This window comes from Hyperoodon ampullatus, assembly GCF_949752795.1.
Source record: "Hyperoodon ampullatus genome assembly, chromosome: 2".
NCBI classification, from domain to species: Eukaryota; Metazoa; Chordata; class Mammalia; order Artiodactyla; family Ziphiidae; genus Hyperoodon; species Hyperoodon ampullatus.
In genome coordinates, this window is record NC_136915.1 from 26,636,001 (window position 1) to 26,654,211 (window position 18,211).

Consider the following 18,211-nt stretch of genomic DNA (forward strand, 5'->3'; position numbering starts at 1 on the left):
TCCCCCTGTGTGTGTGTGTGTGTGTGTCTGTCTCTGTCACTCTCTCCTCTACCCTTTTTTTGTTTGGCTGTGCCATGTGGGATCTTAGTTCCCTGACCAGGAGTCAAACCTCTGCGCCCTGCATTGGGAGTGCGGAGTCTTAACCACTGGACCATCAGGGAAGTCCCTCTCCTCTATCCTTTTCTATGTGTATTTATGAGAGAATCTATATGCTGACCATTATGAAATCTCTATCTCCAGCCCAGGTCTCTCCAGAACTCTGGCTGCCCTTGGAGATCACCCCGGATGTCCCCGACAGGGACCTACAAGACACAGAAAAACAGGCTCAGGACACAGATTAGAAAGGATAGAGTTGGAAGCGAGATAAACCAGGGAAGAGTTGATCAGACTGGTCCAGACAATGGCAAAGGTGGCCTGAACTAAGCAAGGGCAGAGGGCGGAGGAGATGAAGTGCAGAGACATTCAGGGAGCGGAGAGCACCAGAGTTGGGGGCGAGGTTCCATATGGAGGGAGAGGGGCTAGAGGAGGAAGGGAGACGGTTCTAGGGGTCCGCTGGGTGTGGAGAGTGGGGGCAACCGCCCTGCAGTCACCTGTTTATGTGACTGAGACCCCTCCCAAAAGGGCAGGGGAGGGGTCATAAGTGGGTCTTATGGAGTGGGGAGGGGGCTGCTGTTGACCACAGAGTGCATGAGTCAGGGTGGACACCCGAAGACTCCTTCCTTTAACCATTGGCACCCTCTGCCGAACCCCTGCAGGGAGGCATGAGCGGGATCCACTCCCAGCCTCAGTCCCAGGTAGGATCTGCGAGAGTGAGTAAAGGGGAACACAGGGACAAGGTGCTCAGGGCCTTGGACCTAGTTGAGGGCTAGAGACCACTTGTTGCCCACCAGAGTGGACTCTGAGACCCCGGGAGGGCTCTAGGCTTAGGGATGTCACGATGGGACCATGTTCCTCCCTTGCTTTAAACCTGTCCATGGCTCTCTACTTCCTCTTGGAGAATGTCCACCCCCTTGGCCTGGCCTTTAAGGTCTTTGAAGCTCCAGGCCCAGCTAGCTTCATCTTAGACAGAGCCCACCTGGCTGCCAGTATCACGGTTCTCTCAGCGGGATGACCACTTTGATGATACCATTTCAGGCTGCAACTCACCAAGCCTTTCTCCATGCTGCCAGTTCTGCTTGGATTGCTACTCCCTTTGTAGGTCTACCCAGGGCCTGCCCATCTGTCAAGATTCAGCTCAAGGTACCCCTCCAAAAGGCTTTCCTGCTCTTCCAGAGGAGTCACTGTGCCCCAGACAAACTAATGTCACCCTCTGTGGCATTTTACTGAGCTGGCATATGTCTCTGCCTTTCTCTTTCTATGGCCTGTGAGAGTCTGGGGAGGAGGAACAAGTCGGGTTCACCCAGTCTACCCCATGGGGGGGTGGTCACGGGTGCAGTGGGACATTCATGGGTGGCTACAGAGGCCCTCCCAGCCCTGTGGGTTCATTCTAACTCAGTGTGTGTGGATGGGGAGAACAGAGATCATCCCCCAAAGTAGGGAGAGCCAGAGAGCAGTGAAAGTTGCTTTATTCGGGCAGTGAAGGGCGGAAACATGGAGACGCCGGGGCGAGGGCAAAGGCGGACAATCTTCATCCACTGAGAGGGGACACAGGACTGTGCAGTGTTCCCAGGCCATCTTCCTGCTCATCCTGGCTTGGCACAAGTTAGCCTTGGGACCATGATGAGATGAACCTGAAGCCTGTCTTCCCAAATCCCTGGAAAACAGACATCTGTGACACTCCTCTGGGACCTGGGGCACAGGTTGTGTAGCTGAGCACCCTAGACTGTCTGGGCTCTCGTACAGCTCTGCTGTGAACTCGCTGGGTGTCCTCGGGCAAGTCATTTAATGGCTCTGAGCCCTGATCAGTCTCCTTATCTGAGAATAATGGGAATAACAATGGTTGGTACCCACCTCATAGGGTTGTGATGAGGCCTGCGAAGTGTTAGCATAATAACTGGCTGAAAGTAAATGTGGAATAAATATGAGTTGTTAGGATTATAACTATTCTATCAAGAGACCTGGGTTCTGGTCCCAGTTCTGCCATGTTTTCCTCACTGGACCTGCCTGAGTTTCCATCTAAAAAATGGGATATTGGGCTTCCCTGGTGGCACAGTGGTTGAGAGTCTGCCTGACGAGGCAGGAGACATGGGTTCATGCCCCGGTCCGGGAAGATCCCACATGCCGCGGAGCGGCTGGGCCCGTGAGCCATGGCCGCTGAGCCTGCGTGTCCGGAGCCTGTGCTCCGCAATGGGAAAGGCCACAACAGTGAGAGGCCCACGTACTGAAAAAAAAAAAGATATTGAAGGATTAAATGAAATAATGGATGTGGCAGAGGCTCCTAAGATGAGTGATGGTCTCTTTCCCTCTGAGGCTCACCTCCCTGGGGCTGCAGAGGGGTTGTCACCTCCACTCTGTCAGGTCCTTACTGGGCTCTCTGTCCCGGCAGGATCTGCTGCCGCAGGGCCAGCCCATCTCCTCCTCTTGGCCCATGAGGCAGAATGAGAGGAAAGGGCTGCGGTTGCCCCAGCAGGGACTGTGGTTACGCAGGACGAAGGACTTCCTTCCAGACTGCAGGATGCTATCCTGGGAAGGAGCCAGAGATCGTGGGACAGAGGCTGCTGAGGGGAGGGATTGCTTCCAGGGGAATGTCCAGATTAGGCTGGTTAGGCCAGAGTGGGCCAGTGGAGTGAATGAGCTCAGCAGTGACCTCACTTCCAGAGAGCCTGGAGGGGCCCTGTTTAAACCTGCCCCATGGCTCCCAAGATCACAGAGACAACAGACAGGAACAGAGACATAGCCAAAGGGGTATTCCAGGAAAGACAGCCAGGGGCAAAGGTCCACCCACGAGACACATGCATGCTATTCCCTCCACCCAGAACACTCTTCCCAGGTCTGGAGTGGCTGATCTCTCATCCTTCAAGCCTTGATTAAGAGCTACCTCCTCAGACAGGACCACTCGGCCAACCGATTCATTCATGCAATCTTTAGTGAGCCCCAGTTATGAGTCAGGCACTGTTCTAGATCTGTGAACAAAGCACAGTCCTTGCCCACTCCATATAATGTAGCACCTGGCCCACCTCGATCTTCTCAAACAGAGCACACTGTTTATCTTTTTTTTCTTTTTTAAAAAAATATTTATTTATTTATTTTGGCTGTGCCGGGTCTTAGTTGCGGCACGCAGGATCTTCATTGTGGCATGCAGGATCTTCCAGTTGCGGCATGCGTGCTCCTTAGTTGCGGCATGCACGCTCCTTAGTTGCGGCATGCACACTTCTTAGTTGCGGCATGCATGTGGGAGCTAGTTCCCCAACGAGGGATTGAACCTGGGCCCCCTGCATTGGGAGCACAGAGTTTTACCTACTGGACCACCAGGAAAGTCCCCATATCTCTGACTTCTTTTGTTTGTTTGTTTGTTTGTTTGCGGTACGCGGGCCTCTCACTGTTGTGGCTTCTCCCGTTGCGGAGCACAGGCTCTGGACGCGCAGGCTCCGCGGCCATGGCTCACGGGCCCAGCAGCTCCGCAGCATGTGGGATCTTCCCGTACCGGGGCACGAACCCATATCCCCTGCATCGGCAGGCGGACTCTCAACCAGTGCGCCACCAGGGAAGCCCTCTGACTTCTTTTTATTGTTGTCTTCCCAACCAGAATGTAAGTGCCATGAGGACAGGGATTTCTACTGTTCTTTTCACCAATGTGAACTCAGTGACTCAGAGTATAAACCTGGCACAACCCTCTAAAATAGGCCCTTGATAAATATTTGTTGAAGAAATAAAAGGACACAGAGACCAGGGATAGACAGACACACAGAGAAAAAGAGCCATGCTCAGAGGTGATGCAAACATTCAGAGATGCCCCAAAATATCAAGCACACACAGACACACACAGGACAGTGTCCTTCAAGCAGGCCGCTTCCCCTAGGTCGTTCAGTTTGGTCATCAGGCCTGGGGCTGGGGTGACTCCTGTCCTGGGACTGACCCAGTTGGTGCCCAAGGGCATGACCTATTCTGGTTCCCACACTCCCTGCGCGGGGCACCAAGTTGGCATTATGTTTGAAGAAGCCCTCTTTGGAACTCTATTTTACTCCTTTAGTTGTCTTTTGATGAACAGAAATTTTAATATAGTCGAATCTGTCAATTTTCCAAAAAATGTTTGTGGTGGTTTGAGAAGGGCGGGGCTGAATAACGCCGAAGAAACCCACGCCCGGCCCGCGGGGCCTCTCTCACTGCGGCTCAATCCCCTCTGGGTCCTCGAGCCTGTAAGGCAGGGCGGACTAACCTCGTGCCCGGGTATCACCCTTTCCCCACCCCAACCTCCGTCAGGCCCCGCCTCTAGACCCGCCCCTCCAAGGTCGCGCCCTCTTCTGGCCCCGCTCCTCACCGGCTCTCACGGGCGCAGGGGAACTAGATGTCTCTTCCTCTTGCCCAGATATTGGTAGTTAATATTCTGCCACCGGTGCTTCCACCTGGAGGGAGGGAAAACTGGGCCGACAGGACGGCGGCAAAGCTCCCCCCACCCTCTGGGTCTACGCCCGCTTCGCCTAGTCCCTTCCGTGGTCAGCCGCTTCAGGCCCCGCCCTTCCTACCCAGTTCCGCCCACTCCTCCCGCTCCTAGGTACAGTCAAGCCCGGTTTATCCAACCCCTGTCCGACCCTCGCGTCTGGGGATCCGCCCCTTCCCACAGACCCCTCCCCTGCCGTAGGCACCGCCCCTCACTCCCAGGGCTTCCGCCCCGCCCCCGCGCGCTCACATGAGGCGCGGGCGCGCGCCGTAGCAGCTGGGCCAACGCGACGAGGGTAAGTCCGCCAGCCCAGTGGCACCCGGCAGCAGCAGTAGGTTGCGCGCCGGCCAGCGCCAGGCGGCGCCCGGCGGGCGGCGGCGCTGCGGGCTCAGCCAGTAGTCGCCCAGGCTGCGGTGGGCGGCGGGCGCCGGCATGGCCGGGCCCCGGCAGCCCCAGAAACACAACTCCTGGTCAAGGCGGTGCGGGGGCGTGGCCCGGGGGCGCCTGCGGGGTAGAAGGGCAGCGGTCACCCCAGGAGGCACGACAGGCGGGGAGTAGGCGGCCGCCTCGTGTCACACGCGGCGGCGCAAGGGTCGGGGTCACTCCTGGCCCATGTAGAGGGGTGGGGAGGGGGATTGGAGGCCCCCCTCGGGGCCTTCCCAAGGATCTGGACTCCTCCCCACCAGCTGCCAGACCTGGGCCCTTCATCGCGCCGGCACCCTCCCCCGGGCCCCCTCACCGGGACAGAAGAAAATTCACCACGAAGTGGGCAGTCTCGGTGAATAGCATAGTGTCCAGTCCGCCTGGCCCGGCTTCGGCCTCTTTAATACCTGCTGGGACGTGGAGGGGGAGGCCTGAAAGCCCATAGTCCCCCCGGGCCCCGCTGTTTTTAGCAGGAGGCGTCAGCTGGCAGAGCGGGGTGGGGCAGCGCCAGCCCCTCTGGCGGGGTCTAGTCCGTGGTCTGTCTTCAGCTGCTTCAGTGGGAGGGGGTTGGTCACCAGTGCTGGAGGATCCCCTGAGACCCTCCTCCCCCAGGATCAGGGACAGAAAGGCAAGGACAGGCAGAGGCAGCAAGAGGGGGCCCAGGATAGGAAGGTCAGCTGCCGTTTGGATAAACCCTTCCTTATTTCACCCAGGGGCCTCCAGCTTCTGCTTACACACCCCTGATGGTGTGTTCAGGAAGAAACCACACCTCAGAAGGCCGCACTGCTCCCGGGCTTAAGAGCCTCCCACCTCTGCCCCCATGGCCCTTACAAGAGCCTTTCCCTTGCTCTGGGGCACTCTTAGATATCAGAGGCAGAAGGCTTCTCAGCCACCTCTAATTCAGCAGTTCTTATCTGGAAGCCAGGACTGAGTTCGTGGGAGCTTCAGGAGGCCCGAAACTGTTTGCAAAGTTCAAATACACATATATTTCTGGAAGGAATCTAGAAAAGGTCCCTGACACCTCCCCCAGCCCCCCCCCCCCCAAAATAAAATTAAAAGCCCATATGTTTTGCAGAAAGGAAAACAGGTTCAGAGAGGGGCAGAGAAAAGCCAGTAGTAGGACCCAGGCTTCCTACTACTCTGCCCATCCTTACAAAGGGTGAGACAACCTCTCTGTGCCCTTGTCCTGCTCAGAGCATGGGGTTCCGGGCTCAGAGCCCAGGCTGGGCCCTGCTGCCCCACCCTCTGGGGATCCTGAGGAGCATGCTGGCCCCGCTCCCTTCCCCACACTGCCTGTTTGGGCTATTTCCCCCCAGTGACTCACACTGGCTGCTGGGGAGAGTGGGCAGCTGTTCTGAGCCCCCAGAGCCCTGTATGGCCCTGGCTTGCCCCCCTCCCAATTGTGTGGCCATATTTGGGGATTTCACCTCCTCTTTTCCCTCCTTGGGGAATTTCCCTCCTCTCATTCCTTCCTCCTTCACCTGTCTCCAAGTTCTCCCTCCCTGATGGCTCCTTCCCAGCAGCAAACAAACAGGCTCTAGTCTTTCCTATGTTTGAAAAAGAAGAAAGCCCTCCTTCGACCCCAGGTCCTTCTCCAGCTCCCCTTCACAGCCAACATTCTTGAAAGAGTTGTGAACACACGTTGTTTCCACTTCCTCACCCAACCCCTGCAGTCTGGCTTCCTCCCCCACCATTCCACAGGGGCAGCTTGTCAAGGTCACCACTGACCTCCCTGTTGCTAAATCCATGGGATGCTCGTGAGTCTTTATCTGATTTGACCCCTTAGCAGTGGCTGACTTTGACACAAACACTCCCTCCTACTTGAAACACTTTTGTGCCCTTGTTTTTCTGGACACTGTGGACTCTTGATCTTTTTGCTATTTTATTTACTTGATTTTTTTGCTATTTATTTGCAACCATGTGGTTGCCACCACATGGCAAATTTGTCATCCTTCACTCACTGGCTAATCATGGGTGTTCTTGGGCCTTCTACAGTCTGTCCCAGGGGGTCTCATGGGTTCCCATGCCTTTGGTGTCCACCTGTGTCAGAGACTCACTTCTCTCTTTCAGCCCAAGCCTCTCTTCCCTGCCCAACACCTATCTCCTGGCCCCGTCCCCCTGGATGTTTCACCTCACAGCAAACACGCCCCACACCTGCCCTTCCTCCCATGTTCCCCAGCTTGGCCGTTTTCTCGGTTGCCTGAACTGGAAATCTGGGCTTTGTTCTAGACTCTTCCCTGTCCCTCCCTTTTCATATTCAAGCAGTTACGAAATCCTGCCCTCTCCAGGATATGTCTAAAATCCAATTGCTTCTCTCCATCTCCACTGCTACCACCTGGTCCAAGGCCCCATCGCCTTTCACCTGGGAGGCTGCAGCAGCCTCCTGAATGATCTCCCCGTTGCTACTCTCAATCTCCTATGTGGTCTGTTCTCACAGAACAGCCAGGATTGTCTTTCCAAAACATGAACGTGTCCCTCTTCACCGTGTCTTCAGCACCACGTTCACTCGTGGCACAGACCAGTCCCAGGGCCAGGGATATTTCCCACCGCCATGTCCTTGTCTGGGTAACTGCTTCTCAGCTCAGTTCCAGTGTTGCTTCCTTAGGGAAGCCATCCCAGATCCCACAGCTGGCTCTGCTATTCCTTCTCCTCACGGTGCTCAGCCTCTCTGTAGACCCATCATGCAGTCATTCACTAGCCAGTCTAATCTGCAGACGTTCTACCAACTCCTGAACCCTTCCATTCTAGGCCCCAGGGTGTTAGGATGAATATGACACAGCCCCTGCCCTCCGTGAGTCCATAGTGTAATGGGGTAAACAGGCACTCAACAGGGATCAAGGAAGAGATGAGTACACAGTGGGACAAGCAGGTGCTTTGGGAGGGGAAGGACAGGTGGTCAGAGGAGGCTTCTTTGAGGAGTGACAATTGGTGGAGATCTGAGAGGTAAGGGGGATGGGAGGAGGCTATTCCAGGCAGAAGGAACAATGTGCTGAAAGGTGGGAAGAAGGTTTTGTGAAGAACTCGGGGGTGTCCACGTGGCTGGACAAGTGATGTAAAGAAGCCATTGATGAGATTTAAATAGGAGAATTACATGGCTGGGTTGTGGTCTTTATAGAATAATTCTGGGCTAGAGGAATCAAGCAGGGAAGGAAGCACAAGACCAGTTAGGGGGCTGCTGGAGTAATCAAGATGAGTAGTGATGGGGGTCTGATTCAGGGTAGTGCGGTGGAATTGGAGCAGAGTAGACTGCGGGCACCAGGACTGGGGATTGGAGAAGAGAGAGGGAGTGAGGATGATTCCAGTGTCCTTACCCCAAGGGCAGGTGGGGAGAGGCCAGTGGGAGCTGGGACACCCATATTCCTGGGGGGTCCAACCCACTGATCTACCTGGTGTTAGGTTGCCTGATGTCTTCCCACGGCCCTCGTCCTTGCTTTTTCCTAGAGGAGCAGATGGAGTCCCGAGTGTTAGATGCCTGCTAAGGAGGCCTAGGAGGAGGCCGGCGGGGGGAGGAAGGGGAAGTTGGGTCAGGGTCCAGATGTGATGGGGTTGCAGGGAAAGTGGCATTGGGGTTTCCTCTGAGTCTGGAAGCTCCGCTGTCTCTGGCTTCACCCTGAGACCCCCCAGTTCTGAATGCTCAAACTCAGGGCCCAGTCCTTAGGAGTTCTGGGGGCCTCTTAGGGGCTTCGAGTCTATATCTGAGAAGCCACAATGCCCTGACAAGTCCCCAGGACTCTAGAGAGTCGCTAGCATCAGTGTGCACTTCCCACGAGCTGGCCCACTGCCTATTACCTGCATGATCCCCTGCAATCCTCATATTAACCCTTGGAGGCATGTAGCTTACTATCCCCGGTGTATGTACTAGACTTCCAGGGTTAAGGGACTTGCTCAAATTCAAACAGCTAAAATGATGCAGAAAGAGGATTTGAACCAAGGTTTGACTGACATCAGAGTCTGTGCTTTTAACTCCTGTGCTATATTAAGCCTGTCGACCCCTTGGTTGATTGGCTCAGTAAAGGGAGGAGGCTTTGTGGGGGATTTGCTTGTGGTTGGGGTGGCTGCCCCCTTCTCATATCAAGCGATGGGAAAGGGTAGCGCTGACGTCAATTGTTGCCATGGAGATATAGCAACCCTTTCCCTGCCATCTCCATGGTAACCTGGGGGGGGTCCATCTGTACTTCGCCCCCTCCTTCTAAAAGAGGGTCCCTTAGGGAGGGGCTGTCTAATAAGGTGTCTGAGAGAGAAGTCAGGGAAGGCAGTGATTCAAGTATCCTTTCCCTGGGCCCCTCCTCATTCCTCAAGCTGAGAATGAGGCTGCGATGTGGGGGTCTTGCCTGAGGGTCTGGGGAAAGCTTTCCCCTCTAGGGTGAGGGAGGCAGTTCTGCCTTTCCCACCTGGGGATTCTCCTGGAAATGACCACCCCCTCCCCCGCCACCAAGTTCCTCAGCACCTGAGCAGGACTGCGAGGAACTTGGTAGAGGGAGGTGAGAGAGATTCCCCAACCCTCTCCAAGGCTGGGCATCACCCAGCCCCTTGGTGATGGTGACATGGCTGGCTGGCTCTCTGCTGCCCCTTGAAGCCAAAGGTAGGAGCAGCAACAGCCTCTCTTGCTCAGTGCTAGTGGTGCCGGACATTCCTGCCTGGTGCTCTACATGCATTACTTTACTGAAAGCTTCCACCAGGTTTCATTAGCCCCATTTTACAGATTTGGAAATAGAGACTCAGAGAGGCTAAATATGTAGCCCAAGTTTGCACAGCTAGTAAATGGCAATCAGGACTCAAATCTAGGACTAGAGTTTAGGCCAGTGACTTTTCCAGGGGGAAAAAAGGAAGAAGCAACAGAGAACATGATGGAAAAGGAGAAGAAAAATAGAGTGAAGTGACCCAGGTTGGAGCCTGTCATTCTCCCTGTCACCTACAGAACAAAGTTCAAACACATGGTCTCCCTGATTCAGCTTCTCTTCTGTTAACTCATCCCTGGATCCCTTGAATTCTGAGCTCTGCAAGGGCAAGGGATCTGTCAGATAAAGGCCTGGGTTCTCCACCTCGTGTGGCCCAGGTAGGTGTTGGTAAAAGTTGATTGAACTGAGTTCCTTGAAATTGTCCTCCACTTTCCTGACTCAAGGCCTTTGTCCACAGTGTTCCACCTGGAATGCCCTTTCCCCTTGCTCATGGCCATTCTAGAGCTATGTAGCCCCAGGGTCTGGCCCACTGGCAAGGTGTTTGTCTGTATTCTTTGCATCCCTCACTAACCAAACATATGGGAGGTAGCGGTAAATCTTTTTTGTTTGTTTCTTTTTCTTTTTCCTTTTCTGGCCACGCCACACGGCATGTGGGATCTCAGTTCCCTGACCAGGGATTGACCCCATGCCACAGCTGTGAAAGCCTGGAATCGTAACCACTAGGCCACTAGTAAATCATTTTAAATTTTATTTTATTTTTAAAATTAAATTTTTTGGCTGCATTGGATCTTCGTTGCTGCGTGCTGGCTTTCTGTAGTTGTGCTGAGCAGGGTGCACAGGCTTCTCATTGCAGTGGCTTCTCTTGTTGCGGAGCACGGGCTCTAGGTGCACGGGCTTCAGTAGTTGTGGCACACAGGCCCTAGAGTGCACGGGCTTCAGTAGTTATGGCGTGTGGGCTCAGTAGTTGTGGCTCACAGGCTCTAGAGCGCAGGCTCAGTAGTTGTGGCGCACAGGCTTAGTTGCTCCGCGGCATGTGAGACCTTCCCACATCAGGGATTGAACCCGTGTCCTCTGCATTGGCAGGCAGATTCTTAAGCACTGTGCCACCAAGGAAGTCCCAGTAAATCTTTCTTTAAAGGAAAGGAGTGTCGAGAAGATTGGAGAAAGGAAGTGAGGGAGATAAGAGAGAAAGGAAGAATGGGAAGGATTCAGCATTTGTGGGCTGGCAAGGTCCATAGAGATCACTAGTGCTTTTTTTTTTTTTTTTTTTTTTTTAAACTAGTGAGGAAATGGGCCCAGAGGGAAGGGATTTGCCTCCCAGCAGGTCATTGCTAGGCCATGTGAGTTCCATGAGGGTCAAGGCCCATGTCTGTCAGGTCCATCGCTGAATGCCCAGTGTCCTGCACAGGCCTGGCTGGTAGACTTGTATTGAATGAAACAGGGACAAAGCCTGAAGGAGAACCCAGTCACACAGAACTCCTGGTCACACTTTCTAAGGCTCCTCATTGCCTTCAAATTGAGTTGTTACACTGGCCCCTGCCACTCTCTATCCCTTTTTTTCGGGCTTCTTTTCCTCCCAGGGGTACTTGATCTTTACATAAGTTGTCTCTGCTCCTGGAATGTTTTTTCTCCATCATTACCCATTACTTTCTGGTGATGCTGTCAATCACCTGGCTACGCTTGCATCTCAAGTGTAGGCTTACCTGTGGCTAGCCTGGTCAATTGTAGTCTCCCATCTCCTTGACAGTGGTAATTGGCCCAAGGAATGTGCATGTGATTTAAGAAGGGCCAATCACTGGCCTTCCCAGGGATAGGTATACCGAGACTGGGAGAAAGCAGGTCTCCCTTCCTGGGATTAAAAAACATTTTTTTATTTAGGCTGTGCCGGGTCTTAGTTGCAGCACACGGGATCTTTAGTTGCGGCATGCGGGATCTTTTAGTGGCAGCATGTGGACTCTTTAGTTGCGGCATGTGGCCTTCTTAGTTGTGGCATGTGGACTCTTAGTTGTGGCATGCATGTGGGATCTAGTTCCCTGACCAGGGATCGAACCTGGGCCCCCTGCATTGGGAGCACAGAGCCCTAACCACTGGCCCACCAGGGAATTCCCCCTTCCTGGGATTTCTAAGCTGACGCAGCCATGTTGCCATGTTCCCTGCCCAGAGGAGATAATCAGGGATGAGAGGAACAAAGCAACAGTCCTGGTGGGGTTGAATCCTTGATTCCAGCCCAATGGATGCCCTGGTTCCTATAGTTCTTCCTTTAATCACTAACATATCCTTCCCAGCAACTTGAAACAATCAATTCCTTTTTTGCTTAAGCTAACATCAGTTGCTTGCAATGGAGAGACCTTATCAATACAGAGGCCTTTTTTTTCTCTCTAAAATTACAAGGGCCTCCTAAGGAGGGTGAGTACTGTTTACTGGCAGGGAGGCCCTTTTTCTGCAGAGCAGCAGAATGGGTTGTTAAGCGGAATAGGACCTGCATGGAGTTTGGTGGGGATTGAAACAGCTGGATTACTTCACTTAATAGAAGAACAGAGAGTCCCGGTGGCCGGGCGGAGGTTGGGGGTGGTTTCCAGGAGGTAAGGGTGAAGGGGGAGAGGAGAGAGGGAGAGAGAAGCCAGCACTATGGCCTGAAGCCAGGGATTATTCTGGTGAAGGGGAAAGAAAGGCATGGATGGGCTTTTAAGAGCCAGAATGTTAAAGGACCGGGGCACTGAATGGTCAAGTCTAAAGTCCAAGTAGATCCTTTTTGACAAACATCCTCTCTTCTTTCAATAAGCCTCCTACATCTTGGACTGCCTGGGAGCGTAGTCGTGGAAGTCGAAAAGGGTGGCCCTTTCTGGTGACCATGGGATCTGAAGTGCTCTGGGAGGCTTAGACTTCTACTGCATGTGGATTAGAGGAGGGGCGTTGAGTCAATCGTACTTAAATCTCAGGGGACAGGAGACTGAACCTGACCTTTGGGTTACATACATTTTTTCCAATATTAAAATAATACAGGTTCATTAAAGCAAAATTGGAAAGTGGGAAATACTCATTCAGCTTCCAGGCAGCCTTCCTGTCATGGGCCCCTCCTATGCATGGATTTTGGGGCCTCAAGTCTGAGGATGCTGAGGAGTGCACTAGCATCACCTGTCATCTGGGGGACCCCAGGCACGCTGCTTAAGGCTCAGTTCCCTCACCTGTAAAAAAGAATAAGAAATCGAAGTTTTTCAAACGACTTCTTCCCCAGTCTTCTGGCCCCACCAGTCCTAGGAGAAACCAAAGCTCAAGATGGACGGGGCAGCCCCTAACCCCTTCAACAAAGCCAGAGGTGCCCAGGGTCACAAAACAGCAGGTAGCAAAACCAAACTCCATCTTGGGAGAATTAAATGGGCCTGGTGTGGGTGCCATTCTCGTTAAGTTCTCTGTCCACCCCCTCCAGGCCCAAGCTTCTCTGGGCCCCCAGAGTCCAGCACAGTAATGCTAATTTTACTGGAGAACCAAGAAGAGTGTTGGGGAGACGGATGAGGGCAGAGCCTGAGCAGAAAGGCGGCCCTGAAAGGAATCATGACCAGCAAGAAATGGGGGAAGGGCTTGGTGTCCAGGGAGAAGAAAGCGGAGTCGGAAGGGCAGGCCCCTGGGTCTGGGTCCAAGTGAGGAGGCAGCAGAAGGGAAAATGCCTTTGGATGAGGCGGAGCAGCGGGCAGGCCCAATCCGACGGATAAACATACACGGCCAGCCCGGAGTGGAAAGAACAGTTTATGCTGTGCTTTATTAAAATGTGCATCGTTCTTTTATTTTAAAATGTGCATCATTGTCTCGTGCTCGGCGTGCGCGACCTCAGCGTGGTCGCCCGCGGCTGGCCTCGAACACGCCCGGCTCCCGCGGAGCTGCCGTGCACAGGTGCACTCAGGTGGTGCGGACCCGAGGGCTCCCGCCCAAGGCCAGGTAGACGTCGATGGGCACGTGCAGCAGCGTCAGGCAGTGGCAGCCGGGGCAGCGTCGAAGCGGCCTGGGGAAAGCGGGGCGCGACAGGGGGCGCTGAGGCGGGAGCCGGCTCATCCTGTATGGGACGCATCGGGGAGTGCACTTGGGGTCCCCGAGGTTCGGGCGTGGATGTGAAACCTTACGTGGGGCGGGGGTGGGGCGGTCGGGGGACGGAAAGTGGGCCGGGGTGGGGCGGCGAGGAGGGGCGCCGGCCTCACCTGACCGGGTTGTGCTCCGTAGCTACCCTCTCCGAGCTGTCCTGGGACTCGAGGGGGACGGCAAGGCCAGGGGAGTCTCCGGCCTCAATGGGGAATCTCCGACCCTGCGGGGGCTCCTGGGCACTCATGTCCGGGCCCCGAGGCGCTCTGCGCGGGGAGTGGCGGTCAGGCAGCTCGCGGGCCGCCGGGCGCCCCCTCCTCGCGCCCGCCCCGTGGGCCATCGCTTACCTGCTGGAGGCCGAGGCCGGTCCCAGTCTGGAAGTAGCTGCCCGAGACCTGGCCGCGAGAGAACGCTCCGGTCCAGGCGGAGCTGGGCAGGTGTCTGCGGCGCGTCCGGGCCCGGGCGTCGAGGGGGAGGGCTGCATTGTCACCCGGGCCGCGGCGCGCTGACCTCATAGAACCCGTTCCTCCCGCCGGGGAACCCCGCGCCGTCCCGGCACTTAGCGCGGCGCGAGCCGGTACTTGGAGGGCTCTTGCCATGGGTCGCGCAGACCCCCAGCTGCCCGATGGGGGAGCAGGAGGCTGTGTCCACGGAAAGGAGCCTGGCATACCGGGCCGCGCGCAGACGTCCGGAGCGCCCCCCACAGGCGGGGCTGCGACTCACTACCTGGCGCGGGGGCAGAGCGCAGCGGTGACTTAACCCGTTCTGGGTTTGGTTGTGGTGGTGAAGGCAGGCAGGGGCATTGCCCATTTTGGCCAAGTGTCACACAACACCTACATCACAATTGGGCCAGTTTTAAAATGCCTGACCCTCTCCCTCCCCACCACCCGCGGCTGGTGTGTCCAGACGGAGAATGTTCTAGCGCTGGGGGCGGCTGCGGATGAAAAGGAGCAGGCCAAAGGCGATGGTGGACTAGAGCTGCCTCGCAGAGGCAGCATGAGCCGAGAGAGTGATAGGAAGGAAGGAGGTGCTAGACAGCATGGAGGACTTTCTGCTCTCCAATGGGTACCAGCTGGGCAAGACCATTGGGGAAGGGACCTACTCAAAAGTCAAAGAAGCATTTTCCAAAAAACACCAAAGAAAGGTAGCGATTAAAATTATAGACAAGATGGAAGGGCCAGAAGGTGAGCTGGGGCCCCTCTGGAGGAAGCGAGGGCTCGCTGAGGTGGGTGGGTGCTTCCTCCAGTCAGAAGGATCATTCCCTCCTCCCCTTTAGTCTGGAACCAAGGAAAGCAAGAGAGACTGTGGCTCTGGGGTAGGTCAGTGGGGAACAGAGGGATGCTGGGAGTCCAGGAAAATCACACCCTCTAAAATCCAAGATTAAAGTGGCAGGAGGTGAAGGATCCTCAGAAGCAGAGCCGGAGTCCACAAGGCCTTTCCTGTTCCAGGAGGGGAACAGAGACTGGCGAGGCCATGGCCAGGGCTAGCAGAGGGCAGGAGCTGGAGCCAACGAAGGCAGAGATGGGGAAAAGACAGGGCTCATGGAAAGAACTGTGGGTCAGGAGGCAGACGTGAGAGGAGTGGGCTCATCATGCTGTGGGCAAATCAGGCCTCATAACTGAGATTCAATAGCCTTGTCTAAAAGTCCCTAATAGTCTAAAAGTCTAAAAGCACTTTGATATCTGTGGTCTCACAGGCTGCTCACAACAGTCCCTGAGGCTGACAGGGAGTAGTTCCTTTCAGTAATATATTAACTACAAAACAATAGAGGTGAACATTCTTTTCAGTGTCCAAGCAGAGACACTAAAGACTATGAAAGGGAACCAAGGCACACGACCCAGACATGGTGGGGAGATAGGCAGACAGAAGCTGCAAGGCAGCAGACAGGAGGGAGGAGTTAGGCCCTTCTGGACTTGATGCTCCATCTCTTTCCCTTGTTTCCGTAGAGTTTATCCAGAGATTCCTGCCTCGGGAGCTCCAGATTGTCCGTACCCTGGACCACAAGAACATCATCCAAGTGTATGAGACGCTGGAGTCTGCCGATGGGAAAATCTACCTGGTGATGGAGCTGGCTGAAGGAGGGGATGTCTTTGACTGTGTGCTGAATGGGGGGCCACTGCCCGAGAGCCGGGCCAAGGCCCTCTTCCATCAGATGGTCGAGGCCATCCGTTACTGCCATGGCTGTGGTGTGGCTCACCGGGACCTCAAGTGCGAGAACGCTTTGTTGCAAGGCTTCAACCTAAAGCTGACAGACTTTGGCTTCGCCAAGGTGTTGCCCAAATCGTGCCAGGAGCTGAGCCAGACCTTCTGCGGCAGCACAGCCTACGCCGCCCCAGAGGTGCTTCAGGGTATTCCCCACGATAGCAAGAAGGGTGACGTCTGGAGCATGGGCGTGGTCCTGTACGTCATGCTCTGTGCCAGCCTACCTTTTGATGACACAGACATCCCCAAGATGCTGTGGCAGCAGCAGAAGAGGGTGTCCTTCCCCACTCATCTGGGCATCTCGGCTGAATGCCAGGACTTGCTCAAGCGGCTCCTGGAACCAGACATGATCCTCCGGCCTTCAATCGAAGAAGTTAGTTGGCATCCATGGCTAGCAAGCACTTGATAAAAGCAATGGCAAGTCCTCCCCAATAAAGTAGGGGGAGAAAGCAAACCCAAAAACCCACTTCTAAAATGGTGATATGTATTTTACACTTTAAGTTTATTTATCCTAAAACTTACCTACACCCTCTCCAGCCTTACTTCTCTTTCCCGTTAAAGATCTTCATGGAACCAGAGGGCCTCATTCAGACTTCCCTTTTATTACAGCTGACAAGTGATTTTCATACAGGTGTTTAACTAAAGTTAATTAAAAATAGACCCCAGAATCATACACATACAGGGGGAGGAGAGGAGAAAAATGACCAAGAGCACCTGGAACCACTGTTGTTGCAACTTCCTTTCCAAATAAAAGCAGAAGCGTTGGGAATGCAGTAACGGCCTCTTGACTCCTTGTCTTGGTGAGAGGCCTGTTGGGGGCCCTGTCCCTTTCTCATCCCAAAGGCCAAGGTGAGCCTGGGATGAGGACAAGGGACTTCCTCAGAACCCAGGCTACCTCCCATCCTAACCCCCAGGCTCCAAGCAGGAAGCCACACTGCACATAGTGTGTTTCCTGCCCTGGCTCTGGGGCAGCTGCCGTAGGGTACAAGAACAGAGCCCCAGACACTTTCCAGCTTCTGTTGAATCTCTTTAATAGCTGTTAACGGCAAGTCTGGAAAAGGTTCAGGACAAAGTTCTTTTTTCTTTCTTTTTTAATTACAAAACTAACAGCTGTTAGAGTCTTTTTTTTTTTTTTCCTTTTTTCTTTTCCCGGCTACAAAATACTCTGGGGAGATACATTATAATTTAAAATATATAATATTGCACAAACAACCAAAAGGTTAATTAAACTAAAGAAATAATTACAAAGAGAAAAACCCCATCCCATCAAAAAAAGATTCAGCATTCTCTCCATCCCACCCCCTCATTGAAGGTTTGAAGTGGAAGTGACCACCACTCTCTTGGCGTCCCTGACCACAATCACTTAAATCATTGGTAAACACACCAGATTATGTACAAGAATCACCAGAGCAGCATCGTGAAGCACCAGGGTCTCCAGGGATTCCTGCAGCCCCTCATCCCCCCAAGAGAGGTGCAGCTTTTACCAGAGTGGAGGGTGAGAGCCACAAGGATTGGATCTGCCTTCAGGAAGAAGAGCTTTTGCAGAAACCTGATGACAGTCTCAAAAAGCTCACCCCCAGCACACCGCTTCAAGAAGCAGAAGGGATGAGGCGGAGAAGTTGGGCTTACCAGAGTTGTAAGGACTCAGCTTTGATCACTGCTCTGTACCGCTGGTAGCTGGCTTGTGTCCTAAGCTACAGGGGAGTCGAGGTGGGTAGCTGGTTGGACAAGGTATCCCGCCAGGCAACACACAGAAGGGCCTGAAGTGGCCCCCTCCCTTCTTGGGGAGGGGAAGAAGAGCAAGAGCCGACTCTTGCAGGTGGCACAGCTGGGCTAAGGACTCGGGTGCATCTGACATGAAGAAGCCTTGGGAAAGGCGTTGGGGACATACCAGCCTGGACTGGGTAAAACGAGGGAGTTTGGTCTCTAGATTCTGAACCACAAGGAACCTTTCCAGGAATGGAAGATGCCTGGGAGGGGGAGATTCCTAAGAGAGGCAAATTTCCCAGAAATGAATGCCTCTTACCCGCTGGGATAGGAACCAAAATGTGTTCACCATCCCTGTCTAGCCAAGGGCAGGTGGCATGGCCTTCTTTGCCTGCATATGGGTGACAGAGTGTGTTGTCTCGGCGTCCTCCAAGAGACTGGTAGCTTGGCCTCTGCCTACACAGGCAGATGGGCTAGGGCTATCCATTGGGACTTCCCAGCAAGAGTCCCCAGGAACAGTGGGTGTTCAGCAGAGAAGTGTAGGCTCTTCTGGTGAGGGGGGTAGGTTTCCTCCCACTCGGGTCATCCTATG

The 18,211-nt window shown here is 54.3% G+C and overlaps 2 protein-coding genes across 2 annotated transcripts; one reads left to right on the forward strand and one right to left on the reverse strand.

The window, feature by feature from the left end:
• Nucleotides 1–13,377: 13,377 nt before the first annotated feature.
• Nucleotides 13,378–14,323, reverse strand: FAM229A (family with sequence similarity 229 member A). The gene is made up of 3 exons (XM_079697127.1): nucleotides 14,058–14,323; nucleotides 13,830–13,976; nucleotides 13,378–13,636 (listed from the first exon to the last, which is right to left on the reverse strand). The coding sequence occupies exons 1-3, from the start codon at nucleotides 14,192–14,194 to the stop codon at nucleotides 13,534–13,536; spliced, it is 387 nt and encodes a 128-aa protein (XP_079553253.1). The 5' UTR covers nucleotides 14,195–14,323; the 3' UTR covers nucleotides 13,378–13,533.
• A 411-nt stretch (nucleotides 14,324–14,734) lies between these two features.
• Nucleotides 14,735–18,130, forward strand: TSSK3 (testis specific serine kinase 3). Its single transcript, XM_079728501.1, has 2 exons — nucleotides 14,735–14,894; nucleotides 15,657–18,130. The coding sequence occupies exons 1-2, from the start codon at nucleotides 14,750–14,752 to the stop codon at nucleotides 16,316–16,318; spliced, it is 807 nt and encodes a 268-aa protein (XP_079584627.1). The 5' UTR covers nucleotides 14,735–14,749; the 3' UTR covers nucleotides 16,319–18,130.
• The last annotated feature ends 81 nt before the right edge of the window (nucleotides 18,131–18,211 follow it).

Coding starts and splice junctions, on each gene's coding strand:
- TSSK3 (XM_079728501.1), top strand. CDS start 14,750: ATGGAGGACTTTCTGCTCTCCAATGGGTACCAGCTGGGCAAGACCATT. Junction 14,895..15,656: donor CAAGATGGAAGGGCCAGAAG/GTGAGCTGGGGC, acceptor TTGTTTCCGTAG/AGTTTATCCAGAGATTCCTG.
- FAM229A (XM_079697127.1), bottom strand. CDS start 14,194: ATGCAGCCCTCCCCCTCGACGCCCGGGCCCGGACGCGCCGCAGACACC. Junction 13,977..14,057: donor CCGGCCTCGGCCTCCAGCAG/GTAAGCGATGGC, acceptor CTCCCCGCGCAG/AGCGCCTCGGGGCCCGGACA. Junction 13,637..13,829: donor ACGGAGCACAACCCGGTCAG/GTGAGGCCGGCG, acceptor CGCTTTCCCCAG/GCCGCTTCGACGCTGCCCCG.